At 37.4% G+C, this 17503-nt stretch overlaps 1 protein-coding gene across 4 annotated transcripts in view; it reads left to right on the plus strand.

Moving 5' to 3' along the window:
- The window catches only part of GIGYF2 (GRB10 interacting GYF protein 2), a 97997-nt gene that overhangs the window by 14490 nt on the left and 66004 nt on the right, over positions 1-17503 (plus strand). For all 4 annotated transcript variants that reach the window (XM_063306882.1, XM_063306884.1, XM_063306885.1 and 1 more), the window contains exons 2-3: positions 1373-1430; positions 9681-9810. In XM_063306882.1, coding sequence (XP_063162952.1) covers positions 1390-1430; positions 9681-9810 — 171 coding nt within the window. In that variant the 5' untranslated portion in view covers positions 1373-1389. The remainder of the gene's footprint in view (positions 1-1372; positions 1431-9680; positions 9811-17503) is intronic.

The raw sequence follows: 17503 nt of genomic DNA on the forward strand, positions 1-17503 counted from the left end.
TGCATGACAGAGTTCCATTCATACTTCTATGGATCTAGCCCTGTGATGATTTGTTTGACTGTAGTACATTGAATATATCAGAATGGTACGCTCAACCAAACCCAAGCAAATTCCTTACGTCTTAGCACAGTGTATAAACCCAGCCAATATATATGGTATTTGTATGTATTTTTGATATTCTAACTGACATGGGAATATTCAAAAGAAGGTAATAACATTCAGTTTGGTCTAGTGGTTAAGGCAACGGGCTAGAAACCAGGAGTCTGTGAGTTCTAGTCCTGCCTTAGGCACGAAAGGCAGCTGGGTGACCTTGGGCCAGTCACTCCCTCTCAGTCCAGCTCACCTCAGAGGGTTGCTGTTGTGTGGAAAATAGAAGGAGGAAGGAGTATTAGGTATGTTTGCCTCCTTGAGTTATTTATAAAAATAGTAAAGGCAGGATAAATAAATAAATAAAAATATTCTTTAAGTATGAGAGAAAGGGGGTATTATGTAATAAATGGTAATGTTTAATTGAGCATTACTACTTCTCAGAGAAAAATACAATAGAATATTTTCTCCAAAAGTATTTAGCAGAGTCGCACTGCTTCTATCTGTATGATGAATTACCAGTGCACTCATATATCCCTGTGGTTTATATTATTTGTTACATTTATTTGTCTTAGAAGGAAAAAAAAATAACTCTGGAGGCCATAGGCTAGTAGATCAAGAGCCATTTGTGAAGTGTGTGAAATAAAGACAGTTATTTGTAATTATACCTTTACAGATACATACAGCAAAGCCAAGAGTCTGTCCCAACCACACAGCATGGGACATTTCTTCTTTATTCTTCTGATTTGTCTTATGTTATAGTGCTTTGCTTTGGAACACAAAGAGAGTAAAAGGTTCACTACTTCTGCTCCTCCAAGCTCAAGATGATATAACAAACATGGTCTGCCACTCCCACCCCAAGTTTTAAGGTGGGAAGAATTGGATTGGTAGCAAACAAAAATTATGTGTTTGTTATACAAGGTGCTGGGAGTAATGCTAGGTTCTTCTAAGCTAATGTGAGTTCTTTTAAAATGAGCATCATTACTAATATTGAAAATTGGAAGATTGATTTTTAGTGGAAACAGTGTTTTGTGCATTTATTGTTTTTGCTACTTTAAACAGTAGTTCTTCCACATGCCCTGCTCCTCAGATCTGCAGAGTCAGTTGCCAGTATTTTCTTTTATGAAAAGGAAGAACTGCAAGCTCTCATTCTGCTTTTCCCTTATCTTACTGTGAGAATATCTACTTTTAATATTGATGCAGTTGGACATGTTTGTGTGTAGTTTTGGTTTTTAATCTCTTATTATGAAGTTACATATTCATGATCTTGTGTTTTCTTTTTCAGGTTAATACTTTTCAAAAATGGCAGCAGAAACTCAAACACTTAACTTTGGGCCTGAATGGTAAGACTGTCTGTCTGTCTCTCCCCAAAAGATTTTCACTGAATGTTGATAGTAGCTGGTTTATCAATATATTGCTACAAATGACTGCTTGGAAGGAATACATGAGATGCTGAAACTTTTTAAAATTTGCTTTTATTTATTTAAAGAATTTATATGGGTACCTATCTCACACAGTGATCTTAGGTGGCTTCCAACAACTAATAAAAACTTAACATAAAACACATTGTACCCTTCCCACCAAGGCACCATAACCAACCACACTATTGACCCCCTGACTCAACCTCATCCTAGCCCAATGCCTGAGGAAGAGCCAGGTGTTCATGGCCTTTCGGAAGGCTAAAAGAGTAGGGCCCCCTGAATATCAGATGGGAGACAATTCCAAATCATATTTTTAGTTTGAATTCTGTTGTGTTATATTGGAGAAATCTCAAATCATTTTTATCATGTTCTGTGGTGATATAACTAAATGTAGTTCTTTTCTGCCTTTCTTACCTGAAGAAAATATCGATGTTCACTTTGCTGTTTACTGCCATATTCTGCAACATAGGAGAACCTGTGAGATTGGTGTATCACTCTGTGTTTGCTTCTCATTGTTGCTTGTACATCATCTGGAAAAAAAAGGGGGGGATGATGAGTCAGGTCTGTATTAGATCTAATTACAATAAAACTGAGTATGGTTTTTGGCTTCACGGTAGTTCGTAAGCAGATGAGAGCCATACTGGATCAGCCAGTTGTCCATCTAATCAAGCATTTTGTGCTGCACAATGGTTGGTCAGGTGCATTCTGAAAGGTCACATAATGCACAATAGGATGATGGCCTTCTTTCGCATCACTGCAAATAAAAAGAGATTACTTGAGGCGATAATCAGCAAGCAGGGCCTTAAATATTATGGGCATATGATTTGAACAGATGATAAAGAATAAGTGCTTGCCTGGCAAGGTTGAGGGAAGTAGAAAGAGAAGAGACAGGTAAGTAGATGGATGAGATTAAAGAGTAGAACTCTATGAATCAGGCTTGATTTGATTTGAATTGAAATTTGACATACCAAAAGGGCATGATTCAAGTTTGCAAAGAGATTCTGGGGGGACACTGATTGTCTTTGATCCAGTTCAAACTTGGATTAAAAAAAATCTTCTCTAGACTATAATGCCAGATTCAGTTTTGGGCCAAATGGGATAAAAATAGCAGGAATCATAGGATGTTTAGGGTGCATTAGTTTCAGTGGATATTTTGAATGGTTTCATTGCAATACATTTTTGAAATAGTGCCTCACATCTCTTTTAAAACAGAGGTGAAGAAAGAACACAGAAGCTTCTAAATCAGTGGTGTCTCCAGGAGTGGGGTACAGACTAACAAAAGTAGCAGTATGGTAATGGAAGCCCCTCCCCTTTTTTGGTGCATTGTAATATTTCATGCACACACAAAAGAGGTAGAGCTTGCAGCACAATGCTGTTTTCACAATTCTAATGGAATTAGCAGAATCCTGAGGATATCACTGCTCCTAATTGTTCAGCGAAGTTTCTGAATTGTACAAAACCAGAGGGAAAGCATAATACTCCAACTGAAAAATACAAGTTTTTAAAACTACAGGTAGTCCTCAGTTTACGGCAGCAATTGGGACCAGAATTGCCATTGCTAAGTGACATGGTTGTAAAGAGTGATACCACATGACAGTGCCACTTAGCAATGGCAGTTCCAGCAGTCCTGGTTGCTGTCATTAAGCAAGGACCGCATGGGTTGTTTGCTTGTGGGAAGGTGGCAGGGAACGTCAGAAATCATGATCATGTGACCATAGCTGTCTGCAACGTCATAATCCTGAGCCAGGTGCCAAGCGCCTGGATCGCAATCATGTGATGGGGGGTGCTGCAACATCCAGCATTCTGCGGACCGGTCACAATTACTACTCCAGTGCTGCTGTTAAGTTCAAATGGTAGCTGAATGAGTGGTTGTTATGTGAAGACCACCTGTAATTACAAAATAAGCTCTGACTTTTCTGTAGGCTTTCTGGAGTGCCAGTCTTAGGATGACACTGATAAATTACCATTAATTGCTCTTAAGGGTTGGAGTTCTTTGCAGCTTCTGAGTTTCTAGGGTACCACTAGGATTGGCATAGCTGGTTAGCTAGCTTATGCTGCCCATTAGTGGTAGTATTCTGGCCGACACTGGCTTTGATGGCCAAGGATATGCAGGGCATATAGGCCAAGTTTGTCGTCTTTTGGACAGGAGTCGGAAGAATGACAGTTGCATTTTCCTCACAAGTGATGTAGCTTTACTGTCGCTGATCATTGGGGTTTGTAGAATTCCAGAAGAGTTGGCATTATTAGTTGGCAAACTTGGCCCCTTATTAGTGGCAGTATTCCATTGTGTCAAGATTATGGCTTGCTGACATTGCTCTATTTTAGTTATTAGTGAAAGGCGGCAAAAGCAGGCTGATGTAGTGAGATACAATTCCACAGAAATAGATCACAGAGAAAGAGGCTGGCACACAAGGTGCACTCATAACCTTACCATCCCTTATTCTTAAAAATCTTTATGTCAGCCCCTTGGCACCTATTCACTCTTTTTTGAGAGACTTACATCTGTCCCAGTCATTCAGAATTTAAAAGTAAAGTTTGATCCAAGGATGAATCACAGTTTATTTGCCCTGAGTGAAGCTGAGAGCTGTTGAATTCCCAGAAGTGCTGGCAGAACCACAAAGAAGTGTATCATTTCATAAGCAGAAGGGAAGGGTTTATGGCTGAACACATTAAAAAGCTGAAAACTGAGAAAGTCAAGCCCTAAAATGAATCAAGTCCAAATAATAGCCTTGCTATCCTAAAAAAAGGTTGATAGGCAGCAAGTGTAATAAGATAATAAAACTTAATTGGCTGGTACTTGAATCATCGTCAGAGAGTCCGTCGCACCATTCAGCCCCCCCTCCCTTTTCAGCGTTCTTCAAATATATAAGTGAAGTTGTGATATGTGTGGTCTGTAACAACCCCAGAAGTAACAGAAAACCCACTGAAAGCATTTTAAATGGTTATAAAGAAGCTCTTTGAAGCCACTTGATTCAATTTGCTGCTTCTAAGCAAGTCCCCATTTCATTTTACACAACTTTGATAGAGTGATTTGATTGGTGCTTTACAGAGTTGAGGCATGCCATCAAAACTTCACATAGCCCTATTAAAGAAATTAAGAGCCAGTTTGGTATAGTGGTGATGATGCTGAACTAGAAACTGGAAAACTGAGTTCTAGTCCACCCATAGGCCTGAAAAGCTGGCTGAGTGGATTTTGGGCCAGTCACTCTCTTTCAATCCAATCCATCTCACAAGGTTGTTGTGGGGAAAATAGAAGATGGGAGCATCTTGAGTTGCACAATTAAAGGTGGGATATAATTCTAATGATAAATTTTGAAAAATAAAATTCTTGGAAGAACAACCAGTTATTATTAAAGACAGGATACTCTTGTTTTCCTTCAGATTCTGTGAGAGTGTGTGTGTTGCCTTTTAATATAAAAGCAGGTTAAGGTCAAGTTGGCAGGCATACAATCAGAGGAGTTGAACTTGATTTGACGGCACTTAACTATACCAAGCAATATAAAATATTTCCATTGTAGTCACACTAAAGATCTATCAAATGGCAAACCATATTGGCAGTTGTATTTTCATGTCCCTTTTCAATTATATTAGCATTCAATTTCTCTCTTTTTAAAAATAATAGTTACACACTGGATTGAAATGTCTATTCCACTGCTTCAAAACTCTTTTTTAATCAATTTCTTTAGTTTAGATCCCCTTGATGTATCTATGAAGTTTTGGGTTTACCCAAACATCACTTATACATTAAATGCACCATTATGCACTTCTTAAGACTTGTATGTCTGTGGACACAATGGAGATTAGACACCTTCTTGGATTATATTAAAGATTATTGTCTGTATAATGAAGTGCCTAATTCATGTAATAAATTTTTAAGTGTTGTATTTTTAATATATTTATTTCATGGCAGAGTTGCATACTTTATGTGTTGTTCAGAAAATAAATATTTTGCAGTTCTACAGGATATTTTCCATGTTCTCTTCTGTTCCATCTGTTATTAATAAATGTACTGGCCTTGTACAGATGTAACTGGCTCCCTGCAAACTCTGCTTTGAAAATCAGCAATCAACCTTGGGAATGCAAGCTCCGTCCTCCCTTTTCTGGAACAAGTTTCTATCTCCTTTGCTGATAATAAATGTACTTTTGTATGAACTGTGTAGCATAGCAAACCATACTTAATGCAAACCAGATTTCTTTTAATTATGATCCAAACCCAAGGTAAATCGTATTTCAGTCTCTTATTTATAAGGAAACTGGTTTGTTTTGGAAAACGAGTGTAAAGACAAAGCTGCTGTGACTGCTTTTTGGTCCTTTACCATTGTTGCATTGTGCTGGTCTTGGAATTAAGAATATCACCACTTGTTATATACCTCAGGGGTAAGCAATGTAGTATCTGCAGGCATGGCTGTGCCCCAGGAAAATCCTTTTGTGTCCACTAAGCTCCCTCCTACCTGTCTTTTTAAGGAATTCTATTAAAAACAAATGAAGTGAAATGTAAAGTTCAGTGTCTAGCATACTTATTTGTAGCAATGTCTTCAGCCCCTATAAAGATCCCACTTGGATTACTTTAGTTATCTAGATGATTGACCTGTGCAGGAACTGAAGTGGGTTATAGTCCTGCTGGACCTCTCAGCAGTTTCAGTATCATCAGTTATTGTCCAGGATCTTCTGGTGCACTTGGAACTTTCCTTTCTGTTCTGCTGCGGTCTACTGTTTTTCACCAGTACTCTTGAGCCTCCACTGAGATTGTCTGATGACAGTGGCAAGAAATACATTTGCACTGCATCAAACGCTTTACTTATTTTCCTGAGTTGGTTGGTCTAATGTGATAACAGAGCAACCCTGATTATATCATGTTTTAGACCAGGGTTTCTCAACCAGGGTTCCATGGAACCCTAAAGTTTTGTGAGAGGTCACTAGGGGTTCCCTGGGAGATCATGATTTATTTAAAAAATTATTTCAAATCGGGCAACTTCACATTAAAGAGGTAAGTTTCATTCTTTTTTTTTTTGGTTAAGGACACTGTTAACGCATATATTCAGGCCTACACATGATGCGAATATAATAATTTTGTAACTTCTGGCCTATATTTGAACTTCAATGTGCAGGAGTTCCCCGAGGCCTGAAAAAAAAGGGTTCCTCCAGGGTCAAAAAGTTGAAAAAGGCTGCTTTAGATAATTCCCCCCAGGCAATAGGGGCCAGTTGAGTGTAGTCCCCTTTTGGTTGTTCTGTTATAGTGTTTGGTCACAATTTTTATATTTTGTATTTTATATGTATATTTTGTACATGTTTTAATGTTATGTGGGTTTCTGAGGGGGGTATTTGTTGTTGTTGTCATCAACCAGAGTCACATGGAGTTGGGTGAATTTAGAAACCTAGTAAGTAAATAAATAAGGAAATATTATAGTGTCCTTTGAATAAAGCTACCCTGGAAGAGTATCCCAAAGCGTCAAGGCTGGAATAAAATAGCTAGGCTGCATGTTGGAATATACAGAGAAATAATATACAAATAATTGAACATTGCTTTTATTTTTATTTGGTTGTCATGAAAACAGTGGCCACATGGCGGCAGCAAATTAATAGGATACAATTCCAGTTTGTTTGTTAAACTTTTCTTCATTTCTTGCAGTAACAAGAGGGAACTGTCACATGAGACTTTTAATTATAGTTACTGTACTATTTAACAATAGTTGGCCACTTTTATTTAATGTCTATAATGAGGCTTCAGAAGATTTTATTATCTTTAATATCTTATTTTATTATCAGGACCCAAAATGGTAACAGCTTATTTATTATGATTAAAATAGACTCATTGACAACATGGAATGATAACTAAATATCCTGTTGATTTCAGTGGGTGTACTTTAACCATAACTAAAAACAATGTGATTTTTTCTGTAACCTTTTTTTGGTTAGCAGTCTGTACGATGAACTTCCAATTAAAACTCCCTTTAAATCCACAGTTTAATTTAAATTAGACATATATGAATTAAACTGCTGCATGTAATTCATGGTTTAATCGGCTTTTTAAAAAATGAGGGCATTTATGATATACTTAGGTCACAAAATTATGTAGTTCTTGGTCTGTTAAAATACAAAGCACAGTAAGATTGAGCAACTCCTCTTACAGAGAGACACTGCACTCATGCTTATTGTGTTATTTTCTAATCCAATTTAGGAGATTGTGTTTAGCACAGCATTGAAACAGAAGAGGGAATCCAAGCATGAGAAGAAGGACACAAAAGCTTATAGAAGAGACCTGGTTCTCCAAACTACTGTTTGGAGAATTATCTGAATAATTGAAATAATGATTGTACATGATTATTTCAAAGCTTGAAACATTATTATTGAAGAACTGTGCTCAGTTAAGACAACTTACCTGATCTTACCTCCAGTATTCAAGTTAACAGTTCAGACTAAAAGTGGTTCTACTGTGCAGATCTTAGTTGTAGTGGACCAGATATGCATACTTGGGATAGTTGATTTGATATACATTTTAGGTTTGCCCAGGCTTCTATATTCTGCTTTCTTCAAATGCTAGGAAAGCAGCAGGCAGGATGGAAACCTGCTGCTTTAATACTGCAGTCCATTGAAGATCAGGCTGTGAAGGTAAATAGCTAGATAAAGGAAGGGAAGAAGATAGCTCTGTGGAATGCTTTCTGCATGCTCAGCTAGTCTCTAACTCTTACAAGATGCTGTTGAGAGCTCTTACTGCTAACCTTTAATCTTAAGAGTCAATATGCATAGATAAAACAGCTTTTTGTTAGGCTCATTTGTAATGGTGAAGCCTGTAGAGTCACAATCAATCTAGAGTATAGTAATCTTCCTGTGTCTATGGCCAGGCTTAAAAAGTTATATCCGAGATATAGAATTTAACAACATGGAAATGGATGGGAAGTGAGCAGGTTAGTACATCACTATTAAACTCAAATTCAGTTTAATCTTATTGCTTGATAAAAAGGGTAGTGATTTTTTTGAAGGACTCATTGTAACTCTTGTTTTTCAAGTGTCTTCCATACTACAGAGTGTTGTTGAGGCTTCCTTAGGTCTAGAAGCAGTTTGCCATACAGCATAGTTGTAAAACTAATATGAATGGAAAAGCAGGTCTGAAGTCCTGGTGGACTGACAGCCAATTTCATAGTTTGAAGCCATTGCTTTTCTCTCCCTGAGTTCTAGCAACTTCACATTTCATATTTTCCCATTCTATATTTAATCACAGAGCATTTCAAATTGAATACAGTATAACAGATTTGATGACAGATATGAGGAAGCTTGGGCAAGAAGCCTTTCAGTAACCCTCCAGTATTATAATTTTTTTGCCATGGTGTATTTGATTCACATGGATCATACGTCTGCACAGAGACCTGTTTGGAGCCTTCTACCGTTTAAAGAATTGTTTAGCAAGAGTTATGTTCTTCACCCATACTAAGCAATTGGGCATAAGTCTAGCCAAACCATTTCAGCTTGAGATCACTGCAGCATCAGCATGTTTGTTCTTGAGCTGATGATTCTTCTGCTTTATTGAAAGCAATGCTATTTATCTACTGAACAGACACAGAAATACAATTGTTCTTTGCACTTGCAAACCACTGTATGGCAGCAAGGTTTAAGAATGACAGACTCTGAACCTATTGTAGCCCCTAGTTTTCCTCTAAGCTTCTTACAATATGCCAAAAATATTCTGGTGATCAACTTCTCCATCACGCAGGAAGGATAATTAGGTATGTGGTACACTATCACTGGCACTTCTTATTTATTTAGCAGTATTTATAGACTGCCCAGTCAATTAAGATTCTAGGTGGTGAATGATAAAGCAAGGATAAAGCTGAAAACAGCAGTAATTCTAATATGAAAAATAGAGTGTGCATACCTCCCCAAAATGAGTGCTCACAACCAGTTTAGCCCAAAGGCACATTAGAATAATACAATTTATACTATATTTATAATAAGGAAGGAGGAACGAAGCATACCTTGCAGGAAGAATGTTTCAAAGTGTGTAGGCTCCTACAGAAACTGCCCATGAAGGACTCAAAGCATAAGCCTGCCTCATGTGATTCCAACTAGGGCAAAAAGAAAAAGGGTTCCTGTGTGAGATGAGTTTTCAGCTCAGTTGTCCTGACTAGAGAATTACATGTATAAAATATCTAGTTTCCTTGATTTCTTTCCCTCTAGGCTTCGAGCTCTGTCAAGTGGTGGGAGTGTGACATCTCCTCCTCTCTCTCCAGCTTTGCCAAAGTATAAATTAGCTGATTATCGTTATGGGAGAGAAGAAATGTTAGCACTTTTCCTGAAAGATAATAAGGTAAGTAGGGGGAAAATAGTCATATCTGATTGAATAGAAATCTCTGCATAATTATTAGGGTATATTAATACAATATAGGAGCAAACGCTTACCTTAATCTCATAAGCATGCTAAAAATGATTGATTAAACTACTGAAAAGGTTAGTTTTGTTAACTTCTTTTGAAATTTTAGTATCAGGAGACGTTATATACTATATATTCAGTATATTAAAGATGTCCATGAACTGGCTTGCATTTATAATGGGAGACAAGACATTGCTGTTCCTCTAATCTGCCATAATTTTGTTTGTTTGTTTTTAAAGGTAAAACTTGTATAGTGCTTTTTTTAGCTAATATATATGAAAAGATTAGTAAATTATTTGAGTTGGATCAAATGTGTCCTCCTTTTTGTTGAAAGAAAAGAATCTTTGGATTTAGTCACTCATATTTTCTCTCTTATTCCATTAATTCTTCATTACATTGATTACTTTAATATGTGGACTAATCCACTTACAGTTATGAATTTTTTTGGGGGGGGTTGGCGCTGCTGCGGCCATCACTAGTTTGCACTACTGTTCCTTCTTGCATAGAGTGATACTGCCCAGAGAGCTCACTAAGAGGTCTCACACAAACTTGTTACTTACCTGTAACTGCAGCTCTTAGAGTGATTTTCTGGGGATTCACATGGGTTATCTACTTGAGCAGAACCCACTTAAATTTTCTAGGGCTGGAGAGGTTACCAAATCTGTATTTGGTGGGAACTACACTTCTATACTTATCATTTGACCAGGGGTGGCTCATGCCAAACCCCAACAGTTCAATACAGTGGAACATTAAGTTCACCTAAGACCAAGCAGGATAGAAGAGCTAGTTGTGTGAATTCACAGATGACCACTCAAAGAACAGTAGTTACAGGAAAATATCCAGTTCTTCATCATGGTCCCTGTGGTTCATGCACATGAGTAAATAGCAAGCTTCTCTGGAAGAAAGTCTTGATAAAGTGATTAAAGAATAGATGCATCTCTCTCTGAGCGGAGGCCCACTTTTTAGTGATGGATGAAAATGGGGGCCATAGCCCACATGGCTATCTAGCATAAGTCCTATAGGAATACCAAAGGAAAAGCTACCTTCGATGAGTTGAGATGAGATGAGATGAGATGAATTGGTTCTGCCATGAAAAACTTGAACTATTTACCTCTGGCAAATGAGATAGGAATGGAAATATCTTCTCCCATAAAAATGATATTTCACCATACATGCCAATGGAGGGAGAACACCTCCAAAGAGTATAACATGTGTTTGAGATAGTCCAGGTTTTTTTTACCTTGTCTATGCAGAATGTTGTTGATAGAAGCCTGATTGTGATGCCTCCACTATAATAGTGTTAGGTGATAGGTATTGAAATAGGAAATGACATGCTTAGGTTTGCACTCTTAAGCAGTGATCCTAGAATCAAAGTACACTTGGGTATTACATGACTTCACTGAACTGGATAAAAGTCCCTGGGAATCTTGAGGAAGAGCTGTGATAATAACTCTTAGTTAACATAAATTGGGACTGGACAAGGAGAGTAAAGTACATGACACATTGTTGATAACTAAGTCATTGCTTGGGCAGGATGTCTGAATCCAGCTGTAGACTTCAGTCATTAAACTCCTCAACCATTAAACATTTGTCCCTTCCCTAGAATAATTGGTAGCAGTTTTGAAATTGTTTGGGCTTGTTTGATGTTATTTGTTTGACCTTTGTGTGTGTTGTGTAAGGTGTAATTCCCACCTAACTTCCTGAGATGATAGTGCATTTCTATCATGGTATAAAATAATCATGCCTATATGTGAGTACAAATGACAATTTCTTTTGAAGACTAGCTCTGTTAGATAATGTCTCCTTCACACTGAAGTATTGCTTGCTGTATTGGACATACTTTTATATTCTTCTTTCTAAAGTTCTCACATTTTTTCCATATCTGTTTTCTTTGTCACTGGCTGATTCTTAAAAAAAGGAATGTGCATGTATTTGGTGGTCCTTTTCCCACCATCATCACTGCTATATCCAAACTTGTCATTATTGATAACCAGGTTTTCCTAATTGGTGCTGTCATGCCTTTCATTCTGAATAATAATTAACTGTACATCTTTATGAATGATGGAACAGTTTCTAGGATAGCGAATTATTTCTCTTTAAATTTTATCATAAAGAGAAAACAATCCCAGACTGCTGATTTTGACCTATCCATTGCCCTTCTTTTTTCTCTCACAATAATTTCTCAAATTTCCAGCATTACTTTTCCATGTTATTCTTACAGACTTTAAATGTATCCTAATTAACACACATCCTTTGCACATTTCTCTCACTTTCATCATAAAAAGATAGCTTATCCAGATTAGTTTCTGTTTCTTCTTCTAAATAGAACTTCTATTTGTTTAGATTTCAGAACATATTGAGAATTACTTAATAATCACAGATTGATTTCTCAAGTAATGCTAAAAAATCATTTTTTAATCTACAAGAACTTAAATTGTACACTTTCTAATCTCACTACTTTAGTTTTCTTTCCTCTGCATGTTCAATTGTATGTATTTTAGTGCTGTGAAAGGTGGTTTACACATAAATCCTCATTTCTTGTAAAGAGCTTATTCCATTAAGGGTTATATTTATTACAATCTGATGGAATTTGGATATAAGAAGTCTCTATGTTAAGTTTGAGGTTGGTATTATTTTAGAAAGTATGTACCATAGTAAAAAATAATAAATGGAAAGTAAGCTCATAATTTACTGTGATAAATGCTTAGTTCCAAGAGATGTCTCTATAAATAGTGAGAGCTGGAAAATTAAATACAAATAAAACTATTACTTCTATTTTTGATGGTCAGTATCAGTAGAATCACCTTTCCTCAAGAGGCTTACCCTGTTGTTCCTTATGTTTCCAGCAGCAGATGAAGAACTTATTCACTCAGGCTTTTTAACCAACTTGTATTTTAAACAAACAAATCTTTATTGCTATTTAAGCTGTTTCTAGTACCATAGGATGCTAAATTATTTCTTTCTACCCAAAAGGAATTTGTTATGGTGCAGTTCTTACACATTTAGATTACTATTTAACATTATATGTCATTGTACTGTACTTTCCCTTGTATGTGGTGTATAGAGATGAACATACAGTAGTACTAGTCTGTAGTTTTAGGTTTAATATTCTTTGTACATCACACTGAGGGCTGTGTATATGTATATAGCCTTATTCAGATTGTTTTTAAGACACAGTAAATTTCGGCAAGCTGTATTCTCCATTCCCAATGTGCATTCTCAAAGGAAATGACATGGGCCTTTACTGTTCCACAACTTTATTTAAAGGCAGGCTCCATCTCCAGCAATACATTAGAGATTTAATGGGTTTCTTCTTTATTACTTTGTTGTTTCTTCCTAATTTTGTTGTATCTGTTAGGCATTTGATTTCTATTATATCAGAACCTTAGGGCATCTATTATATCTTAAGGAAGGCAATGTGATTGCTTCTTATGTTTGGCACAATGCCAGTGCTTCTTGTCTGCCCACAGATTTACCCCAGGCTTGTGCATTCTTTTAATTCAGCTTCACATGAAACTAAAGAGCTCATCAGTTTGGGTTAATAAAAGTGAACTTCATAAAGGTAAATCCGTTACACAGTAACAGAGATATTTGTATCAGCAGCACCAGTCCTTCCATTATTGATGACATTTGCAGATCAGCTGAGCAGAGCTGGTGGCCTGGAATACTTGTCTGCTGAAATAACAGATTATTGAAACATAGAATGGAAAGATTGGAAGGGTCCTTGAAGATGATTTAGTTCAAGCCTCTATCCATTACAGGAATCCTACTACAGCACCCTTAATAGATGGCCATCCAACCTCTATCTAAAAATCTACGGAGAAAGACAGTCCACAGATTCTTGAGGCAGTCTGTTCTGTTGCTGAACAGCTCTTACTATTGGGAATTTTTTCCTGATGCCTAACTAAAGTCTACTTCCTTGTAGTTTAAACATATTATTTCTTATCCTGACATCTAGAGCAGCTCTGAACAATTCTGCCAGGCCATCTACATGATAATCTTTAGATACTTAGAGGCAGCAATCATGTCTCCTTGCAGTTTGCTCTTCTGCAGACTAAGCTTACCTGTATTCCCCAACTATTCCATATATGTTTTTCTGTCTAGTTCCCTTATCATCTTGGTTGCTTGCCTGCCTCTGGACACATTTTAGTTTGTTGATGCCCTTTCCAAAATGTGGTTCCAGAACTGGATGCAGTATTCTAGCTATGGCCTAACCAATGATAAATAGAGAGAAATAATGTCTTCCCTTGCTCTTGGCACTATACCTCTGCATCACAGAGCTGCATCACACAGACTTCATTTGTATTATGCAACTGCATCACACTGTTGGCTCATATTTGGCTCGTGATCTACCAAGATACACAGATGTTTTTCATGTGTTTTGTTTATTTTGGTGCCTTTGAATCAATGTTGATTCCTGGCTACTGCCTGGGCTAGTTCCTGCAGTTTTCTTGGGAAGGTTTTTGGAAGTGGTTTGCTGTTGCCTTCTTAGGGCTAAGACTGGCCCAAAGCCACCCAGTGACTTCATGCCTAAGAAGGGACTAGAACTCCTGGTCTCATGGTTTCTAGCCTGGTGCCTTAACCACTACATCAAACTGGCTCTTTTTTCATGTGCACTGCTGCCCAATATAGGTACTTCCATCCTATATTCATGCCTTTGATTTTTTTTACCTAATACAGGTCTTTGCATTTGTCCCTGTTGAAATTCATCTTGTTGACTTCTGTCCATTGTTATTTCTTGTCTGCATTCTCTGAATCTTGACACTATCCTCTAAAACAGCCTTTTTCAACCTTTTGGCCCTGGAGGAACCCTTGAAATATTTTTCAGGCCTCGGGGAAGCCCCGCACCTTCAGGCTCAAATATAGGCCAGAGGTTACAAAATTATATTCATTTCATGTGTAGGCCTGTATATGTATGCATTAAAAGTGTTCTTAAACAAAAGAATGAAACTTATCTCTTTAATGTGAAGTTGCCCGAATTTGAAATAATTTTTTAAATAAATCGTGATCTCCCAGGAACTCCTACTGATCTCTCACAGAACCCTAGAGTTCCACGGAACCCTGGTTGAGAAACCCTGCTCTAAAGTGTTCGCTATTTCTCCTAATTTTGTATCATGTAAAATTAATAGTGATATTTTCTAACTCCTAATCGAAGTCATTTATAAATGCGTTGAACAGGACAGGCCTAGAACAGAACCCTGTGGTATACCACTCAGTATTTCCTTTCAGCTTGACATGGAGCCATTGATGAATACTCCTTGAGTACAATTGTTCAACTAGCTCTGTCCATCTAATGGTAACTCCACATTTTGCCATTTTCTTTACTAGAATCTCATGTTAAATTTTGTCAAATGCATTGCTATAGTCAAGGTATATAATGTCTACTGCATTCCCGTGCTTATCTGATTATTGGAAAAGGAGGTCAGGTTTGATTGGCATTTGCTTAAGCATTTGTTTCAGAGTTATGGCCAATATCAACAAACCTCTGTAGCTCTGTAGCTGTTAGGTCTTTTTTCTCTTTCTGAGATCAGAACATTATTTGCCCTTCTCAAATTTTCTGGTGTTTTGCCTGTTCTCTGTGACTTCTCACAGATAGGGGTTTCTACATGACGTCTGCAAGCTCCTTCAAGATCTTGAATGTAATTCGTCTGGTCCTGAATTCTTAAACATGCTCCCTTCCATCTCTTTACTTATACGGATTGTCACTCCCTCCTTTTGTCAATTATTCTTGTATTGTTTGAAAATTACCCTATAGGAAGAAGACTGAGGCTAAGTATGAGTTGAAGAATTCTGTCCTTTGCCCATCACCAGATTCTATCCTGTCACCTTCTCCTAGCAGCAGACTCACCTCTTCCTTTTTTAAAAATTATTGGCGTAGCCAAAAATTTAGTTATTTTTAGCTTAAGAACTTAGGTTTCTTTTGCACTTCAGCCTTTCTGACTTTCTGCAGAGATTAGCAGCATGCTGGTACACCTTCTTGATGATTACACCCATCTTCCATTTCTAGCTCAATCACAAATTCCCTATGTACCCACAAAGGTTTCCTAAGCAGTTCTCCATTTTTCCTCATTTTAATGATAATGCAATTGTATTGCTAGTGTCTTTTTTAAAAGAAGTTTGCAACTCATTTGTGCTCCAATTTGCTTGAGGATTTCTGTCCACAGGATCCCACCTAGTACAGCTTCTTGATGCTGTTATGCTTCTGTTGAATCTGCTTCTGAAGATGAAATCCAAAGAACCACCTGTACCATTTTACGCAGCACAGTTATCACTCAGGGTAACTCAGGTCATCTCTTGTGAAATCATTTCATAGCTCTTCTTGTTCTTGGGCTGTTTTTTCTCACCTTTTTCTTAGGTCTTTGGACTATGGTCATTCTGCTTGGTATACCTGGAAGGAGATCCATATTACCAGTATTCCTGCTTGCCTTCTAATGTGTTATCTTGTTGTTAAGCCAGAGGTTCTTTTAGATACAGGTGGTCCTCGGTTAACGACTACTCATTCAGCAACCATTCAAACTTGCAACGGCACTGAATGAGTGATACTTACAACTGGTCTTTGAAGTTCTGGCCATTGCAGCATCCTGTGGTCATGTGATCACTATTTGTGAACTTCCTTGCCAGCTTCCAACAAGCGAAGTCAAGCGGGAAGCCGGCAGGAAGTTGGAAGTCGCTGTCACGTGAGATCCTTGCTTAATGACCCATGGTGATTCAGTTAATGACAGGGACTGCTGAAGCTGCTGTCACTAAGTGGCGTGGTCACATGACATCGCGCTTTACGGCCACATCACTTAGTAACAAAAATTCTGGTCCCAGTTACCATAGTACAGCAAGGACTACCTGTTTGAGAGGACTCAGAATATTACAGGTTTCAAGGGCTTTTGGAGTGGAATTGTATATTATAATAATTATTGATCTTGTCACTTGCCATTTTCATACTACATCTGTTTATATTGCACTATGTCTTGAGTTCTCAAAAGTAGAACTTGCTGGGTCATACATCCTTCTACTGTGGTGACATTCACCCTATCATTCATCCTGGCTGTGATAACGGTCCTTATTGTAGCTTTACAGAGAAAACTTTAAATAATATTAGTGTGAATCATTGAGAGTGAATCCCCTTGTGGCTGCCCTGCTGATGATATTGACATTTTCCTTGCATTATTCACAGATACTTTCGAATATCACTTCTTCAATACTGCCTAGTACACTCTTGAAGATATTGGTGTCTTCACCTGCTGAATTAACTCTTCAAATCCTAGCATCACATTGTATTTTTACCAAGCAGCCATAGTTCACACTGCAGCTTACCAATTTGATTATCGCCCAGGCTTTCCACTATGAGAGATAATGGAATTTTCAGAAATTGTAAATCAGGGTTGGTACTAATAAGCATTGTGTCAGTGGACCTGATTTTGACTGCAAACTTTGCAGGTGTTGATACTTTTTTTTTTAAACTACTGGCTTCTTTTTGAAGAGAACTGTTGGTTCACACTGATCAATTTTATTCATTCATTCATTCAATTTGTATGGCCACTCATCTTACCAAGTGACTCTGGGTGGCAAACAAAACTTTAAAAATAAAAACAATTACAATTACAAAAATTAAAAAAATAGCAACCGAGAATAAATC

Source organism: Candoia aspera, chromosome 6 (assembly GCF_035149785.1).
Source record: "Candoia aspera isolate rCanAsp1 chromosome 6, rCanAsp1.hap2, whole genome shotgun sequence".
NCBI lineage: Eukaryota > Metazoa > Chordata > Lepidosauria > Squamata > Boidae > Candoia > Candoia aspera.